General features: G+C 39.2%; 1 protein-coding gene across 3 annotated transcripts in view; it reads left to right on the forward strand.

The window, feature by feature from the left end:
* The window catches only part of SLC4A4 (solute carrier family 4 member 4), a 362,767-nt gene that overhangs the window by 245,564 nt on the left and 89,584 nt on the right, over positions 1-27,619 (forward strand). For all 3 annotated transcript variants that reach the window (XM_061420424.1, XM_061420421.1, XM_061420422.1), the window contains exons 8-12: positions 3,684-3,841; positions 11,595-11,682; positions 13,845-13,999; positions 14,915-15,028; positions 17,242-17,416. In XM_061420424.1, coding sequence (XP_061276408.1) covers positions 3,684-3,841; positions 11,595-11,682; positions 13,845-13,999; positions 14,915-15,028; positions 17,242-17,416 — 690 coding nt within the window. The remainder of the gene's footprint in view (positions 1-3,683; positions 3,842-11,594; positions 11,683-13,844; positions 14,000-14,914; positions 15,029-17,241; positions 17,417-27,619) is intronic.

Raw genomic sequence — 27,619 nt, forward strand, 5'->3', positions numbered from 1 at the left:
CAGCCAGTGGGCAGCTGCTGTGCAGTACAGGGAGCTCAGCTCAGTGTTCTGTGATGACCTAGACAGATGGAATGGGGGGTTATAAGGGAGGCTCAAGAAGGAGGGGATGTATGTATACACATAGCTGATTGACGTTGTTGTACAGCAGAAACACAACATTGTAAAGCAATTATACTCCAATTTAAAAAATTTAAAAAAACAAATGAGTGCTTCTGGAGTTCCCTAGGAGCAGTGCTGAGAGAGTGAAAAGGCTTGTTCTGAACTCTGAAGGAGGTTTAGAAAAGGTAGAAATGAGGAAAGGACAGTTTTTGGTCCTAAGCGTGGGAGGCTAAGTACCTAAAACAGGAGATTATGATCGAATTACCTACCTAACGACAGCAAAGAGTGCTGGAGAGAATGGCAAGTACAATCAGATGATTATAGAGCTTCATGGCCTGTGTTGGTAATGGGAGCTCTCTCTGCAAAGAGTCGGAAGAAGATTACTCTAGCAGTGGTATTTCATTATGCCTTTGGGTCACTTGACCATATCCCAAACTCTACTCCATGTTACACAGAGCAATTCATTACTGCAACTTCCTTTGACTATAATAACAATTTGATGGTTTTAGACTATTCCCATGGCTGCTCTTTTCGTATGTGTAGAAATAAACAGACTTTTTGGAAATATTAGTATTGCTTGAAGGATTAATGGTATAAACTTTGGAAAAGTCTTTTACTGCTGGAAGTAGTCGTGTTTCTAACATCCAAAAATATATACCTTGCCTTTGGGGTTTTTTTTTGGTTTCCACTAAATTATTAGTTCCAACTTCCTTCTTTTTTTTTGCCTCTCAGTTTTCTTCTTGTATGAAGTTCCAAAGGCAAGAATCTTGTTAAAATGCTACTGAAGGTGATGGTTTTGGGGATCAGTTTTCATGGCACTTATTCTCCCTTATTGAGAACTATTTATATGGAAATAGAAAATAAAACTCTACTGTAATTTTTCATTACTGGGGAAAATTGGGCCATGCCTCCCACTTCCCATATAGGTGATAACCCGTGGCAGAAAAAAGTTCACTGGTAACTTTTAACTTAAGTGGGGAGACATTCATATTGGTGAGATGTGTATATCAGAAATCTTCTTGCAAAATTCTTCTCTCTTTCTTGTTGTGATTGTTGAGATGTTTTCCTTGAGCTGTTGGGAGACGTTTCCCACTCATGGTAGGATACTTGAACAAGCCTGTTCTAAGTGGGAGCTGGGTTGGGAGGGGGAATGAAGGAATAACATCTACAGGATAAGTTTTCAAAGTGACTGTTAGGCAACCTTTCAATTCAGTTCAGTTCAGTCGCTCAGTCGTATCCAACTCTTTGCAACCCCATGGACCGCAGCACGCCAGGCATCCCTCTCCGTCACCAACTCCCAGAGTTTACCCGAACTCATGTCCGTTGAGTCAGTGATGCCATCCAACCATCTCATCCTCTGTCGTCCCCTTCTCCTCCTGCCTTCAATCTTTCCCAACATCAGCGTCTTCTCAAATGAGTCAGTTCTTTGCATCAGGTGGCCAAAGAATTGGAGTTTCAGCTTCAACATCAGTCCTTCCAATGAACACCCAGGACTGATCTCCTTTAGGATGGACTGGTTGGATCTCCTTGCAATCCAAGGGACTCTCAAGAGTCTTCTCCAACACCACAGTTCAAAAGCATCAATTCTTCAGCACTCAGCTTTCTTTATAGTCCAACTCTCACATCCATACATGACCACTGGAAAAACCATAGCCTTGACTAAACAGACCTTTGTTGGCAAAGGTAACCTTTACTCTCAAAGAAAAGCACTTTATACCTTTACCTTTCTCCTCAAGCTCCCATGTACGTCCGTCTTCCTCCTCCTCACCATCAGGTCATTCATATTTCCCTGAAAAAATGTAAGTCCTTGGAATCATCTTCACCCCACAGACTTCCCAGATCACCCCTGACTGTACCTAGAGTCTGCCTTGCCTGGTTAGAATGGATGAGCTGTGTTCCATCTGGATTTAATCCCTCTAGCTATGCATGGATATCTCTCTTCTCAATAGTTCAAGATTGCTTGAGCTGATTTGCAGTTATGCCCATTTCTCCTACGGTAGTAATCTGTCTTTACTAGATCATCTTCATGAACATTCCAAATTGTGATCATATTCCCCATGGAAAATCTCCGTTTTATCCCTTTCTTCATCTACCTCCTTAATTCTTGGCTTTTCTTGGTAGCAACATTTTGCAAAAGAATTCTCTCTACTCCCAGTCTCCATTTTTTCACATCTTATTCTTTACTGGGTAGCCTGGTGTCCGCTCTTATATAGATCATCCACCCCTTCCATCTTGTCAAATTCATTGGTCTTTACTTTCTTTTAAAAAACAATTTTTTAATAATTTGGTTGTTCTGGGTCTTTTGGTTGCAGCATGTGGGATCTTTTTAGCTGTGATTCTTTTTATAGCTGCAGCATGCCAACTCTTAGTTGCCACATGTGAGATCTAGTTCCCTGACCAGGGATTGAACCCAAGACCCTTGCACTGGGAGTATGGAGTCTCCCATAAGACCACTGGGACTTCCCTCGTGGTCCAGGTCCCATCATTAGTCCTTTATTACTTTTCATCTTATTTGAACTTCCAGCATCCTTTGACACTGAAGCAAATAATCCTCTCCTCATTGTTCCCTTTCTTCACCTAAAGTCCTGGTTGGTGAAGGCCTGCTTCTATTCCTACCTCACAGGCTGCTCTTTTTCAGTGTCCTCTGCCAATATCTGCTTCCATTCCCATAAAAGGTTAGGTACCCCAGGGTTTAGGGTCAGTGGGCAGATGTTAAGGGTCAATGGACAGCTCTTTCCTCTGTCTACACTAACACCCGAGGTTGTATCATCCTATCACATGGTCTTAAATCCTGATTACATGGTGATATCTCCTAAATTTAGGTCTTTCTACTCCACCTTTCCATGGACTTTTCTTTAGTGGGTAAGTCCTGTTTAAAACATCTGAAACTCCTTACTGTGCCTTCAAGACCCTCACCTGCTGGCCCCCCTCACGTCTGCAACTTCATCTGCTGCCGTTTTCTCTCCTGTGCTCCATCTGCTCCCACACACTTGGCCACCTGCTGTTGCTGTAACTGCCTAGCTCTTGCCTGGCTCAGAGGCTTTGGACTTTCTCTTTTCTTTGCCTAGAATTTTCTTTGCCCAGATCTTTTCTTGGCTTGTCCCCTTACCCCAGTGTCAAACGTGCTGCTTCAGAGGCCTTCCCTGACCTCCTTGTCTAAAGACGTATCCTCTTACATGTCTTACTTTTTTTTCTCAACACTTATCACTACTTTAAATTCTATTTTACTTCTCCCCTGCTGGAATATGAGCTCAAGAAGGCCATGTCATTAGTTGACACATCCCTTATCATCAGGACTTAGATCAGTTCCTGGCTCCAAGGAGACTCTTAAACTCATGTTTATTGAGTTGAATAAGTTAATGAATTGATACGTATGTAAATATTGTTTTATATGTAAACCACATGGCTGTACATATAATGTTTTTGCATCCAAAATACAGAGAAAAACTTATATAATAGAATGGTTAGACATAATAGAAGAATGGCTAGCTAGGGCCTGCCTGGTGCACGTAGACTCATAAAGAAATTTCTTTGAGTTCCCTTCTCTGGAAATAAGTTGTGTCTTCTTGGCTCTTCCCATGCAGCTGAAGAATAAGTTCATGAAAAAACTGCCACGTGATGCAGAAGCTTCCAACGTGCTTGTTGGCGAGGTAGACTTCTTGGATTCTCCTTTCATTGCTTTTGTTCGGCTGCAGCAGGCAGTCATGCTGGGTGCCCTGACTGAGGTCCCTGTGCCCACAAGGTAAGCTGCTCCCTGACTCACTGGGGTCCCGTGTGGTCATAGGGAAAACTCCTCCCGCTCAGGCTAGAGAGCCAATAGGATGAGGGTTCACCCAAAGCAAGCATGTTGGAAAGGTTTAACTTGAAATAACGGTTCAGTCTGACTTTCATGCTCTCGGTTGACTTGGCACATGTATAGTAGTAATAATGATTATAATAATTAATTGGACTATGGAATAGTTTCTGATGGATTAGCCTATTTAATACTCATAATAATTTTTAAAGTATAAACTATAAGGGATTTTATAGATGAAGAAACAGTTTGAGAGTTTAAGTAACTTCTACAAGATCATATAGATGGTAAATGATTCAGAGGTCTGAGTCATTTTCATTTGTTCTCTGTTTGATTAGAAAATTGATAGTGGGTATGTTCATACATACATATACACATTATATATATCAATATATGTAAATGTGTCTATGTGTACATATTTAGACATGTATATATGTGATTTGACTCAGTGGTAAAGAATCCTCCTGCCAGTGCAGGAGATGCAGATTTGATCCCTGGATCAGGAAGATCCCCTGGAGAAGGAAATGGGAATCCACTCCAGTACTCTTGCCTGGAGAATGTGGACAAAGGACCCTGGTAGGCTACAGTCCATGGGGTCCCAAAAGAGTTGGACATGACTGAGTGACTAAATAGCAATATGTGTTTATTATATATATGCACAAAAGTAAAAATCATTAAGTTGTACACTTAAATTTGTGTATTTTACTGTTATGTGTTAGGACTCATAAAGTTTTATTTTAAAAGAACATATACTACTGTTATTACAATCATGTACTCATACTGCACAGTACCTTAGAAGTCATCCTTTTTTATTTCTCTCTGTAACTGAGCCCAGTAGAAGAGCTAGGAAGCTTGACTTTTATGTCAAGTGTAGTAGGTAAATAGAAGCTAATGCTTCAAATAAACTTGTACTTAGGAATAGGTTAAAGAGAAGTCTATAATCTTCAGGTTGACATTAGAAAATTGTTATAAAATAGGGCCTTTTTTGGGGGAGTGCCCAGAGCAAGGGCAGGGAACTTTTCTGTAGGTTTCGCCAGGTGAGCAGGAGAGGCTATGGATTTCCAGTGGTCTCAGATGATCTGAGCAAGGTAAACCAACAAGATAAGGGGCTCAAGATTTGTTTTGAGCTAATTCAGGAGGAAAATTAGGAGAACATTTCCTTATGGCCTTCCATTCTATACATTACAGGCCATTCTTTTTTACGCTGCTATTTTTATCCCATTTTTCTATTTCTTAGACACTAACAACAGAGAGAATACTTGTCATATTACAATATAGGAATAATATAAGCAGTCATTGGACAAATAGCAGAGGAAAGGGGATAGTTACAGCTTATTCAGTTAATGGGATTATGATGATTTGTGTTTTCTATAACTTAGCTTTTTGCTTGAAAACATTCCAGCAGAGCCTTGCAGGTTCATCTGAGCAATCACCTGGCGAACAGCTAGCTGACTCAGTCATGGCCGAACTCCAGCTTGCATGTCCCTTTGGTTTTATTTATGTCTCTTTGGACCAACTTTTCTGGAGCTTGAAAGAAAAAGACATGCCAAGAAGTGTTCAGTTGCTCTTTTTCATTTTTTATTCTTTTTCTCTAGAAGCTACAAATAAAAATATTTTAAGAGGTTTTTTATTTAAACAATAACACAAGATCATTGAGTAGCAAGTCATGACCATTTTGGAGTCCCTCTTATCATCTGCTCCTGTCTGGCTCAATGTTTTTCTGTCCTGGACAGTGGTACTAGTCTAGAGGTAAAATCAAGCATTATTTGAATTGAGAAAAGGAGCCCAGTCTATTCAAGGGAATATAATTCAATAATGCTTCAATTCATAAAGCTATTTCAGGGCAGTAATCTGAATAATATATCCTAGCATGTTAACATTTTTCCAGGAAATAGTTTTATCCATTTGCTATCCTCTGAACCAGGGCAAGCTGTAATCACTGAGAAGAGAGTCTCATTAGCTTCTTTGTGTGTGAGTAATACAGGGCCACTTACAGTGGCTGCATCCTGTGAAATCTAATAAAGGAAATCCCACAAGGAGCGTGGTGGTCATTGTGGAGGATGTCTCTGCACTCAGCTGTGTGCTTTAACATGCATGCCACCCCGCTATCCTGCACAGAAACCTGAGAAATCTGTTTCTGTGCACATCTTGTAATGACGGTCATTTTTTCTTTTGAAAAATTTTTCCATTTTTCCTTTCCTTTTGAAGGTGGAAGGCAGACTCTTTTACTTATTATTATTATTCTTACTATTTACAATAAATAGCATTACTAGCATGCATCTTTTAGGAAATATGATTATAGCCACTCCGTTTGTATAGAGTTCACGAATTTCTCTATCCACTCTGCTCTTTGCTTGATCTAGTTTAGCTTTCTGTTTGCAGCTGGATTCCTACAGACTGGGTAGATGCTTTCTACATAGAGGACCTTCTTGTCATCCATGTGAAAGCAGATGAACTCTGTTCTTTGGTGACTTAGTCGGGTATGTTTATGATTTTCTTAGTGTCTTAACAGGCACTTTGCTTTGCTATTATCTTACATCTGTTCCATTGAGGCTGCCACTCAGTCATATTTATGGGCCACATGGAGATGAATATAATTCCCATTTTATAGTTCAGAGATGGAGCCACATGGATGACGTACTGTCAGTGCAGATTTCTGACTCTGAAGCCAGGCTCTTAGGGAAAATCTAAGAAGACTCCTAGAATGGATTGCAAAAAAATGCTTTAGGGTTTTCCCATGAAGACTAATCAAAGCCCTTGATCAGTCTGTGCTTTTCTTACCTTGATTTTCACATCTGAGGCAAATAATTATAAAGGGAGCTTGCAGCAGCAGCCCTCTATAAAATTAGAATGTTTACCCCTTTGTGTCACCCTTAGTTAATATCGATTTTATGTTATAAATAATGATCTGCCTGAAAGCAGTTCTTTGTCCCTAATTGTCAAAACCATAAAAATTCTAGTAGAGGACTTGGGATGGAGGTCTTGCTAGTTCAGTTCTGTCTTGTGTAACAGTCTTCCAGTGGCTCACTGCTGTTTACTATGTGCAACATGGTTGGTTATGATGGGTTTGTGGTCCTTATGAATTTATTGAGGAAGCTACAGTTTAGCCACATTTTCCAAAGCCACTAAATATGAATAATGGGTTATTTGATTCACTGTTGTTTGAAAAAAAGGGAGTAAGGAATTGGTACATGCTGAGTTTATTTTAGAATGGCTGTGATATATCAGGAAGGAGGAGGGGTGCACATCTCGGAAAAGATGGAGAGGTTTAGGAAGGCTGGCTCTTTTTCTGATATTATGCTCTATTTCTGCCTATAATTATTTTGTGAATATGAATATAGTCCGTTGGTTCTGGATGCAGATCATCTGGTACTGATTTTTGTTGTGGTGAATGCTAGAGGCATTCTCCACAGGCACGATTGCTGCTGCTGCTAAGTTGCTTCAGTCGTGTCTGACTCTGTGCAACCCCATAGACAGAAGCCCACCAGGCTCCCCTGTCCCTGGAATTCTCCAGGCAAGAACACTGGAGTGGGTTGCCATTTCCTTCTCCAATGCATGAAAGTGATAAGTGAAAGGGAAGTCGCTCAGTCGTGTCCGACTCTTCGCGACCCCATGGACTGCAGCCTACCAGGCTCCTCTGTCCATGGGATTTTCCAGGCAAGAGTACTGGAGTGGGGTGCCATCACCTTCTCCGCCAGGCACGATTAGTTACATGGAAAAGTGAGCACATCAGAGTGGAAGGGCCTCATGAAGATTCTCGAGACAGCCAGGCACTATTATAAATTCTGTGACTTGTGTCTACTTATAAGCAAATACAAAGAACTCAGCAACATAAATTATTTCCCCTGAGCCAGCAATATGGGCTGTGCCCTTTCAACCACACAAATGTAATGTTTACTCTAATTCGTTAATAAAAAAAGCTTTTGGTTAAAAATAACATCTGTCCATTGACAAAAACAAAAACAACCACTTGAGTCATGAAAGTTTTCAGTATGTTATAAAAGCCGAGTTTGGCAAGATGGACTTCTGTCATAAAAGTTGTAACAGCTTTTGCTTCTTGGAGGGTTAAAGAGGAGAGAACATGTTTCGGACAGAGGGAACTTCAGCTCGATAAGTTGTTCTGTGTTGTTAGTTTTCCCAGATCTCTCATCTCCATTTCAATAGTGCACTTCCAATTACAGTCTTCCTAGGGGTCTGCTTCCCTACCGATGAAATTCTCGACCTGAGGTGATGTTTCCTGCTACTTGTGGGTGTCCAGAGTTCCTCTCTATGCATTTTAAGAAAATGGATTTACTCAGTGGTTCCTGACTGAAGTAATGTGAAAATTTTAACTGATACGTAACTTTTTATTTCTATTTGGCACTTGATATTTTCTTTATACTTTATATATATATATATCAGATCAGTCAGTCAGTCGTGTCCGACTCCTTGCGACCCCATGAATCGCAGCACGCTAGGCCTCCCTGTCCATCACCAACTCCCGGAGTTCACTCAGACTCACGTCCATCGAGTCAGTGATGCCATCCAGCCATCTCATCCTCTGTCGTCCCCTTCTCCTCCTGCCCCCAATCCCTCCCAGCATCAGAGTCTTTTCCAATGAGTCAGCTCTTCACATGAGGTGGCCAAAGTACCGGAGTTTCAGCTTTAGCATCATTCCTTCCAAAGAAATCCCAGGGCTGATCTCCTTCAGAATGGACTGTTGGATCTCCTTGCAGTCCAAGGGACTCTCAAGAGTCTTCTCCAAATGAACATATATATATATGTTTGATATATATATATATATATGTTTTAATAAAAATCACATTACTCAGGAAAGAGGAATTGTACGTTTATGCCTAACTTAATGAAAACACTGTAGCTCTCATATACTGGGTTTGCTACTATGATAAGTGGTTTTTTTATGGTCACCACTGGTCTGTTACTGCCATTTCTTCTTTGGTGCTATTTAGTAAACAGCAGAGTAAATATTTGTAAAAAATGTATGCCCTCATCTCATAGGATTTAAGGTGGAGGATCCACTACTCTGTTATCCCTTGGACCAGCGGCCCATTGTCTGCCGGAATTTATTTGAGAACTATTAATGACTGAGAGCATTTTCTGCACTTTCTAATAAGACACTATTTTGGCTTTGTTGCCATATAGTCAACCTGATAATTAATTCACGTGTCAATTGATAAATGTGCATTTCCATAGTGTGTATTTATAAATGTAAAATAATCATGATGCAGATACTAGGGAGAGGTAGGAAGATGTAGACAGTGGTTCTGGAAAGGGTTAGATATTGTGTAGTGCTTAGATGCTAATATTTGGATGTGCTTAGATGCTCAGTTGTGTCTGACTCTTTGAGACCCTTTGGACTGTAGCCCGTCAGGCTCCTCTGTTCACGGGATTCTCCTGGCAAGAATACTGGAGTGGGTTGCCATTTCCTTCTCCAGGGGATCTTCCCGACCCAGGGATCAAACCTGTGTCTCTTGAGTCTCCTGCATTGACAGATGGATTCTTTACCACTGCCATCTGGGAAGCCTGAAATAATAAAAAACGACAGGCAAAGGAAATACATTGTTTTCAAATGTATTAAGTAAAGCATCCAGGTGTTACATATGCTCTCTTGCTGTACCACATTGGCCACTTCTGTCTAAAGCTATGCCCTATTGTCCTGCCTGGCAGCTGGCCCTTGGTAGACAAGTAAATAGAATTGGGACATATGAAAAGTACTGGATGTGTTTCTTAATGAGATTTGCATTTTACTTTAGTTGTTAAATGTTTTTTTCAGGTGTTGCACTCATTCAGTGAGCCATCCCTTCAGAAAAGTGCATTGTACTTTTCTGTCAATAAAAAAAGCTCTTGATAATACTGTATGTGGTGGCGTATAATTTAGGTTCAGCTTCAGAAAAAGGCAAGTTCTAGTTAGAAGAATTAAAACCCAGTTCTAATAATGACTTCCTTCATACTTGAATGACTTTCGTGCCTGCTGATTGCTTTTGCCCATTTCATCTACTGTGATAACACTTGAAAGCGAGTGCACCGCTCCACTCCAGAACTGGTTTCTAAGCAAATAAATACTGAATGGTTTTATGGTTATTCTGGTATAAACTCTGAGGATTCAGACATTCAGATTTACCTTCTTACATTCTCAATTTGTTTTTTTTCTTTACTCTTTAGATTAAATTTTATGATGAAAAATGGAATTATCTTTTCAAGGGCATTTGAGAACAGACCCTAATACCTTGAAGAGTGTTGGCTATCAATAGCCCTTTCTTAAACAACAAAAAAATATAAATAAATTAGTAAAAAAGAAAATTTTACCAACAAAAGTCCTAAGCCATTCATGGTTTCATAAGATCTTACTTAAACTTTCTTGTCCCTAGCTAAGTATCACAACATCTTTCCCCCAGAGTGGCCTATGGAAGTCATAGTTGGATAGCTTTCTCTGGTGTACAGGTTGCGCAGGTATTATTAAGCAGAATTGTGTGCTGGGAAAAAACAAGAGGTAAAAAATCCTATCTGTCTTGTTGTTCAGTTGCTTAGTCATGTCCAACTCTTTGTGACCCCATGGACTGCAGCACACCAGGCCTCCTGTGCTTTACTACATCCCAGAGCTTGCTCAAACTCATGTTCATTGAGTCCATGATGCCATCCAGCCATCTACTGTCATTCACTGGGGACAGTCTTTGAGCCCATCCATTACCTTCCTTGAGCCTAGGTTTCTTCACCATTAAATGGGAGTAAGATGCGTGTCCTTATAGCAAAGGATAGTAGGAGTTTAAATGATATGTGAGTGTGAAATGCTTTGTAAGCTTTAGAAAGCTGTGCAGCCATAGCATGTGATCATTTTTATTGTCCTCATTATCTCCATGTTAGGTAAGATATGATCATAAATAAGCAAGGCAGGGATTTGTCTAGTATTGCCTTTTGTCTGTTTTTGAATTCATATACTTCCTGCTCCCCAGTTGAGAGTTGCATCTTTGCCCTTGTGATCAGTGAGGGAGTCCTTCCAACATGATAAGGGGTGAACTTGAGTGGAAATAAGCCCATTATTGCAAGTTTCAGGACCTAACTACTGTGGAACAGTGCATTATCAAGAAAACAAGTTTGGAAAAGAAAATGAGGAATCCTGTAAAAGAATTTTAACTGTGAATGATGTTTTATATTTAATTTCTCTCAAATTTTTCCTTCTTTACTTTGGTTGTCAGCATGTGGTTTATTGTAGAGGAGTTGGATTTTGCTGACTCCCAGCCACTTCTGAGTAGAACTATTTCTTTAAAATATGGAGAGGATCATTTGTCACCATCAATATTGGGTGAAGAAAAGTCAGAAAAATCAGAAGATGTGCTAAGTCTTTCTAGTTATTGTGCTTAATGGGTTTTCTCCAAAGATTCTGAAAAGTCAGAAGAAAGAGAAAGAAAAGAAAGTTTAGAAAAGAAAGACTTACTCATATAGTGAACCTTTCCTTCTTCATGAAGAAGCTTTTTAGGGTTCCATGCTCAATTCTCCCTTGCTTCCAAACAAAATGAACAACAATTTGTGTTTCACAATAGTGTGGAAGAGTGCCTTTCATATTACCAAGACTATGACCTTTGTTTTAAAGATGAATTCTATACCTAACCTTTTTATGAATTAGGATTAAACATGTCTCAGTGTTATGTGTGTTGAGTTTGATGAAATATGTGTTACAGCCTTTGCTTCTTTCCTCTCCCAATAGGTTCTTATTCATTCTCTTAGGTCCTAAGGGGAAAGCCAAGTCCTACCATGAGATCGGCAGAGCCATTGCCACCTTGATGTCTGATGAGGTAGGGAATTGGGAAGATGGTGATCTGTGAATGTCATTCTTTGTTCTCATACTGTGAGTTGGCTGTCACAATTTCTTCAATTAGAATTATGTAGTTACCAACCTCCTTTAAAACATGAGGTACAGTCATTTGTGCAAATGAGCTGACAACTGCTTTTAATAGTTTTCAAAAAATAAATTTTATGTTAGAATAAGTCATATTTTCCTTTCTCTAAACATTTGCAGTTCTGCAAACTGAAGTATGTTAAATATCATTTAAAAGGTTCAAGTCACTGTATTAACATAATCTCTTAGAATTTAATATATTCATCCTGCAAATTCAAGTGTTTTGTTTCAGAAGTGGGTTTTATAAAATAATGCATAGTAAAATGCATTTTCCCTTAGGTATCAGAAAGTACCTGTTTTTGTGGTTTTCTTATCTTGTGGGAAGGAATGATGCATATACTAAAATGCATTAGCAACCATTCTGCAAAGTATCTAGCACTTTGGAATTATGACTGTATTCTCATAACAGTTTGACGTCACTACACACACCTTAGACATGTTGAAACTCCGAACTAGTCTCACAGTAGGAGAAATACTATTAGAATATAGGATCACTGATTTCTGCTTTTATGCCTTTCTAGCTTGCTATTTTGCCGAATGTTTTGTTTTTGCTTCATTGCTTGATATGTTAGCTTCTCCATGTGTTGAGTGGAGAATAGAGCATTTAGTTATGGCAGTTCTATTTGTGATTACTCAGATGGTTACTTAATTTGGGAACACTGATGAATAGCAGTGCTGTTTTTTTCCTTTGAGGCAACTAAGCATCTCAGTGAGTTCTTTTATTTATTTCTGCATATTTACAATTTCTTAATTCTTCACCCTAAGATGTATTGATTAGAAATGCTTTAGGCAAAAAAGAAAAAGAAGAAAAAGAAGTGCTTTAGGCTGCAAATGACAGAAAATCTGACTTATTGTGGCTTAAACAATTTAGGGTTTGTTTTGCACACATATTAGGAAATTTGGAGGTAAGTAGTTGCTGGAGTTGGTTAAACTTAACTGCTTAATGGTAAATCAAGGGCCAAGGCTCTTGCTTTGTGGTCTTAAGGTGGCTGCTGCTGTCAACTCCATTCACACCATCTATAGCAAAGCAAGAAGGAGGAGGCAGGGAATATTAGCTGTGTCTTTCTTTCTGAACTGGTATTTTAATGCTCCTCCCACACATTGTTTTTTCTTTTTTTCTAATCCCATGAGTCAGAACTGCCCATCCTTACCTGCAGGCTAGGCTAAGAAAGATACTGACTTTCCAGCCTCCATAGTGGGAGGTAGCAAGAGAAAATAAGGCTGTAGCCAGTTATGTCCACTGCAGATGTTATGCCTACACTTTGAATGACCTCCTCTAAACCCCAAAACCCCCACACCATTATGTGCTGTTGGTAGCTTTTACACATTCTACTGAGGAGAAAAGACATAGCAATCTTTAAAATAGCCAAAGGTATCAAACAGGGCCCATCTTCTTTGCTGGAGACTAAAGAATTTGACTTACAAGGTATGAAAGGCTTGGGTTATGTATAAAGGACTTTCAGATTATCAGGCAGGTTAGAAGAATGAAATGATGGACAAAGAGTATGATACACATTTGCTACCTTGGATGGTTTGGTTATTGGCTTCCTAAAACAAAGACAGATGATCACCTACTTAAAACCCCTTTGCTTTAACTCAAATTATTTGTGTGTTTGAGAGCTGCAGAATTTGAGTTTTAACCAGTCTTAACACTCAGTTTGAACTTTTCCTTCTTGAATTAGAAGCAGTGGTTTGGCCCAGTAGTTTTTATTTCAGGGAGTGATTGTGTATTTCTCTAAACTATTTTCATCTGGCTTCCATAGCAACCATATCAGTAATAGTACATACCAGTGGGAGATGAAAGGCAATGCTATTTTATGGTATTGTTAGGAAAAAATCATATAAAAGAAGCACAGCTGTTTTCTCATGCCTCTACCTATATTCTTTGGGTTCATAATCTGGATACTGAAATATTTTAGATTAAGCTGAATAGTAGGAAATAGGAGGCTATGGTCACAGTAATGTTAAAGTAGATTATGGATTGCATTCTTCAGCCTTAACATCTGAGGCGTGTGGAGAGTTCCTTGTTGGATCAGCACATCTCTTCTTATTCTTTAGGTGTTCCATGACATTGCTTATAAAGCGAAAGATAGGCAGGACCTGATTGCTGGCATAGATGAGTTCCTAGACGAAGTCATTGTCCTTCCACCTGGAGAATGGGATCCAGCGATCAGGATAGAGCCTCCTAAGAGTCTTCCATCGTCTGACAAAAGGTAAAACGATCAGGCCATTGGGAGTTTTAATCTTTGAGAAGGAGAAGAGGTTCTGTCTAGTGCCTTAATATTGACAGATTTCCATTAAACTTGAGGTATTATGGCAAATGAATCACACATGTGCCTTCGTTTGACATTTGGTTGACACTGGAAAATGAGCATGTGGTGATATTCTTCAGTGATTACAAATTAAAGATCTCAGATTATGATATTGGAATACACTGTAGAGATTCTTTTGGGATGTTTCTGGGACCCCTTTATAGGTGGAAAGATCAGTTTACTCAAGGTGGCTCCCTGTAGATTTAAGAGGTTAAGAAATTGGGTGAGATAATTGAGGGGAAGCCATTTTCTAGAAATCTGTGGTTTTCCAGATGAAACAATTTCCCTTTCATACAACATACAGTTTATTCAACTTTTTATTCATCTACTCATTTGTTTTGGCTCTAACTAGAACACTTTAAAGTTGTCTGCTTCCCTGGTAAAGAGTCTGCCTGGAATGCAGGAGACCCCGGTTCAATTCCTGGGTCAGGAAGATCTCCTGGAGAAGGGATAGTCTACCCACTCCAGTATTCACGGGATTCCCTGGTGGCTCAGATGGTAAAGAATCTGCCTGAAATGTGCGAGACCTGGGTTTGATCCCTCAATTGGGAAGATCCCCTGGAGGAGGGCATGGCAACCGATGCCGGTATTCTTGCCTAGAGAATCCCCATGGGCAGAGGAACCTACAGCCCACGAGGTCGCGACGAGTCAGACACCAATGAGCTATTAAGCACACACAGGATGGCGGCAGGAAATAATAATCTTTCTCCCAAAGGGTTTTTGGTCCATCTCTTCATTAGTTAGTGCATGATGTAGCTAAGAGGCAGGTGAATAAAATAAAACTAATCTTCTCTTGGGCTCTGTTGTCTTGATTAGAAAGAATATGTACTCAGGTGGAGAGAATGTTCAGATGAATGGGGACACGCCCCACGATGGAGGCCATGGAGGAGGAGGACATGCAGATTGTGAGGAATTGCAGCGCACTGGAAGGTAACTTATGGATTCTTCTGTTGTTCATGATGAGGTTCCCCTCTGGTCTGAATTCCCCTTAATCTTTCTGTCAGTGCTTTGTTACTGGTTTCTATGTTCGGTCAGCCAACACAGGTTTATAGTGTATTATTAGTCACAGGCGCTTGGGCTGCAGCAGTGAATGAATGGAAAACCTCTGTCCTTAGGGGTCTTTGTAGTGGTGGGAGACAAACAGTGAGCAGATAACGAAATGTGAATCTGATTGTGTGGGGCAAAGTAAAGCAGAAGTAGGGAGTTTTGCAACAGGCGAAAGGTACTAGGTAATACCATTTTACATAGCATGGTCTGTAAGGGAAGGCCATAGAGGGAATTGCAGCATTTGAGGAAAGTCCTGAAGAAGTGGGGAGGCAGATCCTAGGGTGGGGGGTGGAGAACAGCAGGGTGCCTAGTGGGTGCTGGGTTGGCACAGAGGCCAGTGTGACGGCAGTGGCATGAATGAGAGCTGTTAGAGAAATGGGGGGCGGGTGTGGCAGAAAGGCCAGTCTCTCCCTGCCCTTGACTTTCTTGATTCCATCTCTTCCTGATACATTTACTCAGAAGTGTACCCATATTACAGAACAGAGTACAGAGTTATAGAACATGTACAGAGTTACATGTTACAGACGTGAGTGACTGCCAGGCCACTGTCTCCTCGGCCTGCAGTGGGGAGTTCAGGTTTCTCAGGCAGCTTTGGCTAAATCTCTTTTTATTAGAATTATGCCTTCACTATTAGGTTCTCCATTTCAATCTGAATTAAGTACAGTTTTAAGTAGGATACTTGTTTATGAAGATATGACTTTTTTTTTCCTTTTTTTATTATTTTTTAAATTTTAATTTTTAAACTTTACAATATTGTATTGGTTTTGCCAAATATTGAAATGAATCTGCGAAGATATGACTTTTTAAAAAACACTTCAGATTTTTGAAAACACAAAGGTATGTCATTTTAACAGACAACTGAATCTGAATGAAATGACGTTCTTTCCTTCCTCCAATGACCCACTTGGATTTGTTTCCCAAATGAAGAGGATGTTATTTCTCTCCTCTTCTTCTTAAAGACTAGAGAACAGAACCTCTCTCTCCCCCATTTTTTCCCTGAACAGTTCTTTACAAACTATTCCCATTAGAAATATCCTTTTCCTCTTCTATAGATACAATTTCTGGGATTTAACTTCTTTATTTAATCAGACTGTAATCTTTGATATTTTAACTTTCCTAAGTGCATTGCATGTCTGCAATGTCTGCTACCATGCAATATGTCTGTACATACCAAGAAAAGTGAAGCAGGGCGTTGAATGCAGCTAAGACAGACAGACAGACACACAATCCTGAGAATGTGTGAGAGCATAGTGCAAGTCTTGCCATGAGTGGAGGATCAAGACTTCCAAGGGTTGTAGTACTCTGAGGGAAGACATCAAAGGCAGAAGGCACAACGTGGGGAAAGCTGAGTGAGGTTTGGTTGAGGGAATGAGCTGACACATGACAGGCAGCTGACCTGCCTGTGGATATGAGGCGGCTCAGCTTGCTACGCTCCTCTATGACACACCTGCATGGCTTTCTCCCTTCATTCTTTCCGATCCTCACCCCAAAGTCACCCATTAGGAGTCCTGTTCTGGCCACTCTGATATTACAGCCATAGCAACTCTAGCATTTAACCCAGATCCCCACTTAATTTTTTCTTTGATTTTTAGCCCCATGCATTTTACTTATTTCGTTTGCCTCACTCAGAAAATAACTCCATGAGGGTGGGTATTTTTTCCTGTGTTATTCACTGTTGTATTTCCAGTACTCAGAATAGTGCTGGGCATATCCCAAATGACCAAATACACGTTTGTGGAATGAATGAATGAATGAGGCTGGGATGGAAGTTCTGACAAGATTAGAAAGGGCCTCATGATCGGCTCACAGGTTGGGATGTTTTCCTTCAGACATTGACACTGAATTCATCTACGCAATTCACTCTCATCTAAAGACCAACAGTCTAGGGAATGTGACTGCCTAATTTGGTGATCAAAAAGAAGACAGAAGAAAATGTATTCCTTTACAGTTTTCTGATTTTATCTTAAGGGCTGAAATAGTATCTTGCTGATTCAAACACTTTAAATACACCTTCTCTGTGATTAAAATAAGTTATCTCTTGGTTCATTGCCCGATACTTTATTTTACAATGTCACGTTTGCTTTTTCCCTACCCAGGTTCTGTGGTGGACTAATTAAGGACATAAAGAGGAAAGCACCATTTTTTGCCAGTGACTTTTATGATGCTTTAAATATTCAGGCTCTTTCAGCAATTCTCTTCATTTATCTGGCAACTGTAACTAATGCTATCACTTTCGGAGGACTGCTTGGGGATGCCACTGACAACATGCAGGTGGGTTTGGTTTGGGGGAAGACACAAATAGTACAGCCCGATTGCCTTCCTCACCCCTGCAGCTCAGCGAGAAGCAGATGGCCTTTCAGTTACTCAGCGTGATTTTCTTTCTTTTGCTGGATGCTGCATTTTACTTTGCTTCTGGTCTGCTGCTGTATTTCCAGCATTTTAGTAGTTACAAAAATAGCTCGATGAAATCTGGCTTGAGTCACAAGTGGGGAAAAGAAGGGAAGGAAATGAGGATATATAGCTCTATTTGGGCAAAAGCAGATCAGCTGCTTTAATTTTGTGCCGGGTATAAGGTTTCGATCTTCTATTACCTTGAATGTATGGACCACACTGTTAAACTTGATATATCAAGTTTTGGGGGAATGCCTGGTTAGCTTCCTTTTACATGTGAGCAGACGATGGGTGTTTTGCTCAAGACTGAATTTGTATCTTTATGAGAAGAACTCAGCTTTAAGGATAAAAGCCACGAGTTGGTGTTCCTATTCCTGGATCTGCCTCTCATTAAGCCATTAAGATTCTAGCTTATTTTGTTGGTTGCTTTGCAGGTGGCATTTGCCCTTCTTTTGTAGCCATAATAGCTGAAGTTTTAGTGATAGAAAAGATATTTTTAATTCCCATAATCAGAAAGATATGTACAAAACCTCTTTTAGTTGATCCAATCATTATGGAAAAAAATAGGCATTGTGCTAGTTGCGGAGTATAGAGTAGTGAGTGAAGCTGAAAAGAACCAGATTCAAGCCCTTTTCAAACACTGTTCTTCTGTGTTACTACTTATTACTGTTTAACCTATGTGACATTAATAAGTGCTGCCAACCAGCTCATTTAAAATAATAGAGCTGCTTCCAAAAGATTGCTTTTTTTCTACTTCTGTTTTCTCCCCTGGGCACATTTCATATTTTAGATTTCTGCTTAAACACAAAATTAAGATGGAGACGCTCTGTGACATCTGTGTTGACCCAAGCAAAAAAGGGAGACATTACTTTAAACAATTTTATTTCACTTGTTAAGAGCACTTTCATCTTTTAGTCTTTATCTATTGCTGCATAGCATGTTACCCCCAAATCTGAGGCTTCAAACAACCATTTTTTCCTTCTCTCTTATGGTTTTGGTGGTTGATGGACTCGGGTGGCTTGTTCCCTTAGGTCCTCGTAGACTTGCAGTGTTTTGGCAGCTGAGTTTGGAGTTGCCCGAGGGCTTCTTTCCTCACGTGACTGCTGCCGGGGCTGGGGGCTCCCCCTCTGACTAGTCCAAGGCTGGCTTGGGTTTTCTCACAGCTGGGCACTGTGATGCCTCCCGTGACCTCCTGCTCCTTTGAAAGGGGGCAGTTGCCACTTGGCTTTCCTTGTTGCCATGTGAATATGCACTCATTATTCATTTTCTGATTTTCAAAGAGAGGTTGGAAATTCAAATTCTTAAGTGAAATCTGGTGATTCTGAAATATTGGCCAATGATCAACATTTTAAAATTACATTGTGCTGACCAGAAAGCACTTAGCTGTATATTCCCAAGTATGGGGAATAGAAGCCAAGCATTGTAGTCACAGAGATGAAGTATATGAAAAAAAATGTCTTCCCCTTTTTTCCTCATTCATAGACAAAAATGAGTAAATTAGTTGTAACGGTGATTCAGTAATGGTATTTTTACAAAATCTGTCTGTATTCAAATTGCGTGGCTATTCTTCATCTAAATGAAAGTCTAATGATAATTAAAATACGTCATTCAAAAGAACAAAGTGGAGGAAAAAAGCACTGGGGAAGTACCCTGAGGCCAGCACGAAGAAGATAAGACAGGCAACCTCATGTTAAGTGAAGGACAGGGAAGCCTGGCATGCTGCAATCCATGGGGTCGCAAAGAGTTAGACACAACTGAGCCACTGAACAACATGTTAAGAAAAAATCACACAAAGCTGTGATTTTGAGAGGGTAGCAAGAACAAAACCTCCTTCTGTCTTGCACAATATAGATAGACTTTCAGGTGAAGATAATTTTTCAATATGTGTTTTTTTTTTTAAATGTTCTTATTGAGATGGAGACATAATGACATTTCTTATGTGTTACCCTTTTGCCTTTTTAAGCTGAATTGAACTCTTCAACTTTGTGAGACTTAGCTTTAAAATGCTGCATCTCACACAAGAGAGAGAGAAATCTGTTCAAGTCTATTATTGATCCCTCCTGGTGGTGCATTATTTTGCATATGAGGGAGTTCTGTAAAGATTAAGTTGTGTAACATATATAGTTACTGTGGGTTTGTCCTCTGAGACAAGTATTATGGGAAAGGCCTTGCTGGTGGAGTAAGCTATTTTCTGGGTTCTAAAGACTTTAGGAGAAATATAAATGCTTTCAGTGTGTCAGGATGTCCATTAAAATGACCATTTGCTGAATGTTACTTCTAGGAGTTGACTTAATCAAGTATCTAATTGAAACCTATGAGGATAATTTGTCAGACATAATGGACCATTGTATCAATAAATTATGTAACCTCCATTGATAGTTTCACTGAAACTGAATTCGGTTTTTTGAAACTTTCTCTGAATGAAAATAGTGTTGGATATATTTAACACTCATATATACATATATTTAGTCTTCATGTCATTTCTGAAGACTTTTTTGTTTTAAGAACTATGTGGATGAAATACTACAATTTGGTACTTTCAGTGGGTGGCAGAAACATTGAAAAACAGGGATTAAAAAATTAATGATCGTTAATAGCTATTTCTTGAACAGAATACTCTCTTATGAATTTCTTTTGGGCAGAAGGATGCTGTTAGTAAATGAGTTCATAGATTCAGTGGGTTTTTTGATATAATATGTGTAAATATAATTTGACTAGGACATGCACACGCATATGCAACTCAATAGTTACATAGTAATTTTACATATCCTAGAATTTAAATATGGAAAAATTTTGCTTATAGTCATCTAATTAGGTTTTCTTGCAGTGGTAGATGACTTAGATGGGTGTATCTATTGGTTTTATCTATTTTGAAGACCAGGGAATAAGGTGAATTTAATATGTTGAAGAGTGTCTCAAAACTGAAAGGGTGTATGTTCTTTAACGTACAGAGGTGTTTTTTTTGCGATATGAGCATTGGGGTGCATACATCTTTTTGAATTACAGGTTTTTTTCCTAAATATATGCCCAGGAGTGGGATTGCTGGGTCATATGTCAACTCTGTTCCTGATTTTTTGAGGAACCTGCATACTTTTTTCCATAGGGCTACACCAGTTTACATTCCCACTAACAGTGTAAGAGGGTTCCATTTTCTCCATACCCTTTCTAGTATTTGTTATTTGTAGACTTTTTAAATGACAGCCACTCTGACCAGTGTGAGGTGAAAACTCTCACTGTAGTTGTGGTTTCCATTTCTTTAATAATTAGTGATGTTGACCATCTCTTCATGAGCCTGTTGGCCATCTTATAACATACAGAGGTTTTGATGCTCTGGCAGTAAATGTCTTCTTGACTTGGCATCAGGAAAAGAAAATACTTTGTGGATTTGGTGTCAAGACCAGGTTATTTTACTAGTCTAAGGCAGACGTCGATACATTCTTTTGTGAATATTTATTGGATGTCTACTGTGTCCCAGGCATTAAGTGCTGAGGATACAGATAACATGACCAAAGTAGGTAAGAATCCCTATTCTGATGGTATTTGCAATCTAGAGTTGATAAAGCAATCTGTTTTATGCTCCCCCGAGATACCAGTAGTGGTCTGTAGTGGACCTATTTAAAGGGGTGAAATCTTCTTTCTTCATTTGACTTTCTAAACACTAGATCAGAACTGAGCAGAAAAGCTTTGTCACAGCCTGAAATAATCTTCAATTGTATCACATGCCTTCATAAATGTGGCAGTGGGTTATTCACAAAAGCACAGGCAGCTCAAATGAGTCAACCGACTAGAGACGTTCATGTAGGACCTTTATTGTGAGGCTACAAATAGACATGGATGCTGGGCAGAAGCATGTTGTGAAAACATGAGTGAGTCACCCACACTGGTGTCGTTTAAGCAAACTCTTCTGCCAACTTCTCTTCAGGAGGTCTTGCCTACTCAATGACAGGAATTTACACTTAAGCATTCATTTCAAAGCAGAAATATATATATATATACATATATATGTAATTAGTATTCACATACATTCTCAGTTATATAAATTCAGTAATCTCACCTATATATGTAATATATATATATATATATCACATTATGTGTGTGTGTTTGTGTACATACATATGCACACACCTATTTCGAAGCAAATCTTGAGAGGCATATGGATCATTTCCCATGGAACTGTGTTCAAAATAAATCAGTTGAGGCTCCAGAGGCTCCAGTCAGTTCAGTTCAGTTGCTTAGTCGTGTCCAACTCTTTGTGACCCCATCCGTGGGCTGCAGCACACCAGGCTTTCCTATCCATCACCAACTCCCGGAGTTTACTCAAACTCATGTCCGTCGAGTTGGTGATGCCATCCAACCATCTCATCCTCTGTTGGCCTTTTCTCCTCTCGCCTTTAATCTTTCCCAGCGTCAGGGTGTTTTCCAATGGTTAGTTCTTTATATTAGGTGGCCAAAGTATTGGAGTTTCAGCTTCAGCATCAGTCCTTCCAATGAATATTCAGGACTGATTTCCTTTAGGATGGACTGGCTGGATCTCCTTGCATTCCAAGGGGCTGTCAAGAATCTACTCCAACACCACAGTTCAAAAGCATCAATTCTTCAGCACTCAGCTTTCTTTATAGTCCAAATCTCACATCCGTACATTACTACTGGAAAAACCATAGCTTTGACTAGATGGACCTTTGTTGGCAAAGTAATGTCTCTGCTTTTTAATATGCTATCTAGGTTGGTCATAGCTTTTCTTCCAAGGAGTAAGCATCTTTTAATTTCATGGCTGCCGTCACCATCTGCAGTGATTTTGGAGCCCAGGAAAATAAAGTCTCTCACTGTTTCCATTATTTCCCCATCTATTTGCCATGAAGCGATGGGACCAGATGCCATGATGATCTTAGTTTTCTGAATGTTGAGTTTTAAGCTAACTTTTTTACTCTCCTCATTCACTTTTATCAAGAGGCTCTTTAGTTCTTCGCTTTCTACGGGTTGTATCATCTGCATATCTGAGGTTATTGATATTTCTCCTGGTAATCTTGATTCCATCTTGTGCTTCATCCAGCCTGGCATTTCGCATGATATAGTCTGCATATAAATTAAATAAGCAGGGTGACAATATACAGCCTTGACATACTCCTTTCCCAATTTGGAACCATTCTGTTGTTCCATGTCCAGTTCTAACTGCTGCTTCTTGACCTGCATACAGGTTTCTCAGGAGGCAGGTCAGGTGGCCTCATTCCCATCTCTTTAAGAATTGTCCACAGTTTGTTGTGATCCCTTGTGGCTCAGCTGGTAAAGAATCTGCCTGTAATATGGGATACTTGGGTTCAATCCCTGGGTTGGAAAGATGCCCTGGAGAAGGGAAAGGCTACCCACTCCAGTATTCTGGTCTAAAGAATTGTATGGACTGTATAATCCATGGGGTTGCAAAGAGTTGGACAGGACTGAGCGACTTTTGCTTTCACTTTCACACAGTCAAAGGCTTGGGTATAGTCAGTAAAGCAGAAGCAGATGTTTTTCTGGAATTCTCTCCAGATATAATCAAATTAGAATGGCAGCATAGATAGCTGCATGAATTCTCCAACTTGCCACATACATTTGAGCCATCATGCTTCTCTGAGAGGACTCTGAAACTTCCAGAGTGGGTGTGCATGGATTCCTTAAGTGTAGGCAGTTAAAGTTTAGCCTGGGCTTCTGGGAGTAACTGAACTGCTTTGCCAAGAGTTGACCTTACAGTCTTCTGGGATCTAGCCCTGGCTTGTTTCCTGTTCTTAAGCAACAAAGTATTAGAGCATTGGCTTTCTGAGATCCAAGAATATGCAGTGCTCTTATTGCCCTTTTCAGTAAGCTCTACTGTAATGATGCTCTATTCCCCTTGCCATGAAGTGAAAGTGTGTTAGTCCCTCCGTCATGTCTGACACTTTGTGACCCCCTGGACTGTGGCCCATTAGGCTCCTCTATCCATGGAATTCTCTAGGCAAGAATACTGGAGTGGATAGCCATTCCTTTCTCTAGGGAATCTTCCCAGCCCAGGGATCCAACCCATGTATTCTGCATTGTAGGCAAGTTCTTTACAATCTAAGCCACCAGAATTTGTAGGCAAATTCTTTACAATCTGAGAGCTTTACAATCTGAAGCTCTCCCCTTGCCATGAGGATGCATGCTCAGTCATGTCCGACTCTTTGCAACCCATGAACTGTAGCCTGCCTGGCTTCTGTGTCCATAGGATTTTCCAGGCAAGATACTGAAGTGCGTTGCAATTTCTTCCTCCAGGGGATCTTCCTGACCCCAGGGACTGAATTCGCGTCTCCTTCATTGGCAGGTGGATTCTTTACCACTGAGCTCTGCCATACTGTTAAGTAAAAATAAGGGCTTTTATCTTCACTATCCTAAAAACATGTCCTTCCCACAACTAAAGTCTCTTATGACCATGCATATGAACTCATTGCATTAGATTTATATTCTTGGTTGCCAAGTGGGTACTGCTGCTGCTGCTGCTAAGTCGCTTCAGTTGTGTCCGACTCTGTGCGACCCCATAGACGGCAGCCCACCAGGCTCCCCGTCCCTGGGATTCTCCAGGCAAGAACACTGGAGTGGATTGCCATTTCCTACTCCGATGCCAAGTGGGTTCTATTAATTAAATTGTTAAATGTTGATTTAACAAATATTTATGAATAGGTTAGTCTGTGGGTAAGATACTGATATAAGGAAAACTGTTTTGATACTTTGTGTCAAGTCTTTGTTATTTAAAAGCTGTCCTTCTTAGCTTTATGGAACACAGAGAAGTGCTTTAATTTAAATTGACTGTTGGTTGTGAATGACTGAGCACAGTCTAGAGTGAAGACTGAGTGAAGAAAGTCATTTAAATTTTTTTCAGGAATAAATATAATCCTATTTTCACAAACCTTTTAGTAAAAGAAGACCGTAAGATTTTTAGGATTTTAGAATTTGTTGAATTTTGTGATATTTATGGAGCCTAACAGAGCACATTTTAAGGGAACTTGTTTCATAATAAGGAACATTTATAAATATAAATTTGGCATCTCCAACTTTGAGGCTTTATTTTAACATACTGCTGTGCTGAGAATATTCGATCAATCTGCTTAAGTTGGAAATGTATCATTTCTTACTCATATATGATATTCCTCAATAAGATAGACACTTCTTTACAAAGCATCATGCGCAATTTGTAACAGCAGGATTAAAGCAACTGATAATTACTTTACTGCATGAAGACTAGATAATAATTTCATCTTCCCTGAATGTTACATTTTGGTACCAACGTGCGTTTCTTCCCTGAAGTGGAAATAGAAGGTGATGTGTTAATCTGCAACAGAAACATATTCCAGTTTGGGCAGGGTTGTCTGTTGGAATGATCCAATTAGGTTGTGTTGGTAAGAAAACAATAAATGTGTATTCAGTTACAAAGTAAAGGGCACCACACTGTTTACTTGCCTCCAGGGTATGTTGGTCATTCCTTTTCCCTGGAAGAAACTTTAACTTTAGACAATTTGCTTCATTTCATGTATAAGTTTTGAATGAAACCTGTTTGATTGAAGTTTGTTTTTTTGTTTTACCAAATTCCATTTAGCAGAAACCTATTTGGCTGTTTTTCCCATGTAAATGACCTTTGTCAACTCTGTTTTCTTGGTGGTCAGAAAATGATGGGTCATTTGAGCAGCGGTGAAGATCCCAAACAATGCTAAATTCTAAACAATATTTTGTGTTTAGCTTGAAATCATTTTGAAATAGCTTTGTTTTGAATAAGATAAAATTAAGCATGGTATGAAATTCAAATAGTACAGAAACACTGCATAGAAGATCGTTTTGCCCTTAAATCCAGGAATAACCATTATTAACCCGTTCATGAATATCTTTCTGTATCTTGCAATGCTTGTATAAACAGATCACTGTGTAGGATTTTCTGTAAATGAGATCATATATGCAATCATTTATGTAACTAGCATTTCAAGAAAGTCTTTCCACCTCAATATGGGTCTTGAACACAGCATTTTTAATGGCTGCATTTCTTTATACACATGGTGTATGTGCTATAATTTACTTAATAAATTCTCTATTAGTGGACTTTTAGTTTTTTTCAGTCTTTTCATTTGTAAACAATCTTGGTGCTTAACTCCACTTTCCTTCTTTGTCATTACCTCTTTAGCTAAATTTTTAGCAGAATGTGATTGCAGTATATACTTATTTTATTTGTGATATTGATGTCAGGTTACACTTCACAAAGGTATACTGATTTAAACTTCTACCAGTAATGGACAAGAGAGCTGGCTTGCTCACTTTCTTGCAAAAACAGAATTTGTCTCATGTTCTCATTTTTGTCATTCTGTGGCTTAAAAATGACAGCTCATTTTTATTCCATTTACATTTCTTTGATTTTTAGTGAGAGGTAATATCCGTCCATACTTATTGCTTACTTATGTGTCTTTATATTTGTACACTTGGGATATTTCTCTTTGGGGCATTCTTTTTTTCTCATTGACTTATAAGAACTCTTTGTATAATAAGGATATTTTCCCTTTGCTTGTCAGAAATATCACAAATGTATTTTTCCTAGATCTGCTATGTATCTTTTAACCACATTTGATTTCTTTTGCTGTAAAGATCTCAGTTCTTATGTAGTCAAAATCTTTAGTCTTTTATAATTTCTTATATTCATGATATATTTAGAGCAGTTTCCCCACCCCAAGATTAGAAAAATATTTACCCACATATCTTAGTTCTTTTATGTTTTCATTTACATTTCTCATCCATCTGGACTTAATTTTTGTGTAAGATTATACTGGTATTTGATGTTTGGACACTTCAGAGGATCTAGATACCTATTCACAGCTCTTCAAACAAAACAATATTGTAAAGCCTCTCTTTCTTGCTATCCATTCTATTGGACTTGGAACTGGAGCTCTTTAGTAGAGATTTTGGCTCATACTTTTCTTCAAGCAGAGAGATAATTTGTTTTTCAAGTCTTGCCTCCTTTTTTCTGTTCCTGCTGGGCAGTGTAAACAGAAATCCTGTTTATGACGACAAAGCACTTTTAGGCAGAGATGGCACACTAAGGATTTGGCAGCTGTGATCTGTCAGGAGAGAAATCATTGATTTATAGTCTGTAGCTACACAGGTGAAGTAAGAAATGAGGGTTGTGTATCCAGTCTTCCTTCCTAGTGTAGATGAATGGTCTGTGTAGCTGCTGGTCATTAACCATGCTAGCGGGTAGTTCTTATTTTGATAGAAGAAGGAAGATTGCCTGAATGGGTGCACCTCAAATATGGACCGTATAAAAATCAGTTTGGGAACTTTGGAAACCTATGGATTCCTGGGACCTAATCTTTGAAGATCTTGATTTATTTGTTCAAAGTGAAGATGTGTTTTGTCGCTCAGTCGTGTCTGACTCTTTTGCAACCCCCTGCAAAAGCCCGTCAGGCTCCTTCCTCTGTCCATGGGATTCTCCAGGCAAGAATACTGGAGTGGGTTGCCATTTCCTTCTCCTTCTCCAGGGAATCTTTCCCACATGTGTCTCCTGTACTCATGCACTGACAGGTAGATTCTTTACCACAAAGCCACCTGGGAAGCCCAAAGTGGAAATAAAAATTCAGTATTTCTTTTTCCCTAAAAAACAAAAAACAAAACAAACAAAAACAACCCTCACAGATATTTTTTATGTGGCTCAAATTTGATTTAGGTACTTTCATCATCTCATCACTTATTTTTGATCTTGTGGCTTTACGTTGGGGATCTGATCTGCAGGTAATTCAGGTTTGTTTGCTTATTTCCAATGGCCATGTTTAAAAGTCATTAGGCTGCATCATTTTTCTTGGCTAAATTTCAGATTCAAATGCTAGAGAAGTTTAATTTTATTGATCAACATTCTACACAGTTTTAATAGATTACAGCCAATACAGGCTGAAATTTCTTTTTATGGTTAGTAGACATTTTTTTTTTTTCAAGTCTTGAAATCTAACAGTAATGTTGGTGAATATTTTAGCATTTATTGCCCCCTAAATATTCTTTTCTCGTTTTACTTGGTTGATAATTGTCAAAGAGATAGAAAATCTTTTGTATTTTAAGGCAGTTTGGGGT

This window comes from Bos javanicus, chromosome 6, assembly GCF_032452875.1.
Source record: "Bos javanicus breed banteng chromosome 6, ARS-OSU_banteng_1.0, whole genome shotgun sequence".
In the NCBI taxonomy this organism is placed as follows: domain Eukaryota; kingdom Metazoa; phylum Chordata; class Mammalia; order Artiodactyla; family Bovidae; genus Bos; species Bos javanicus.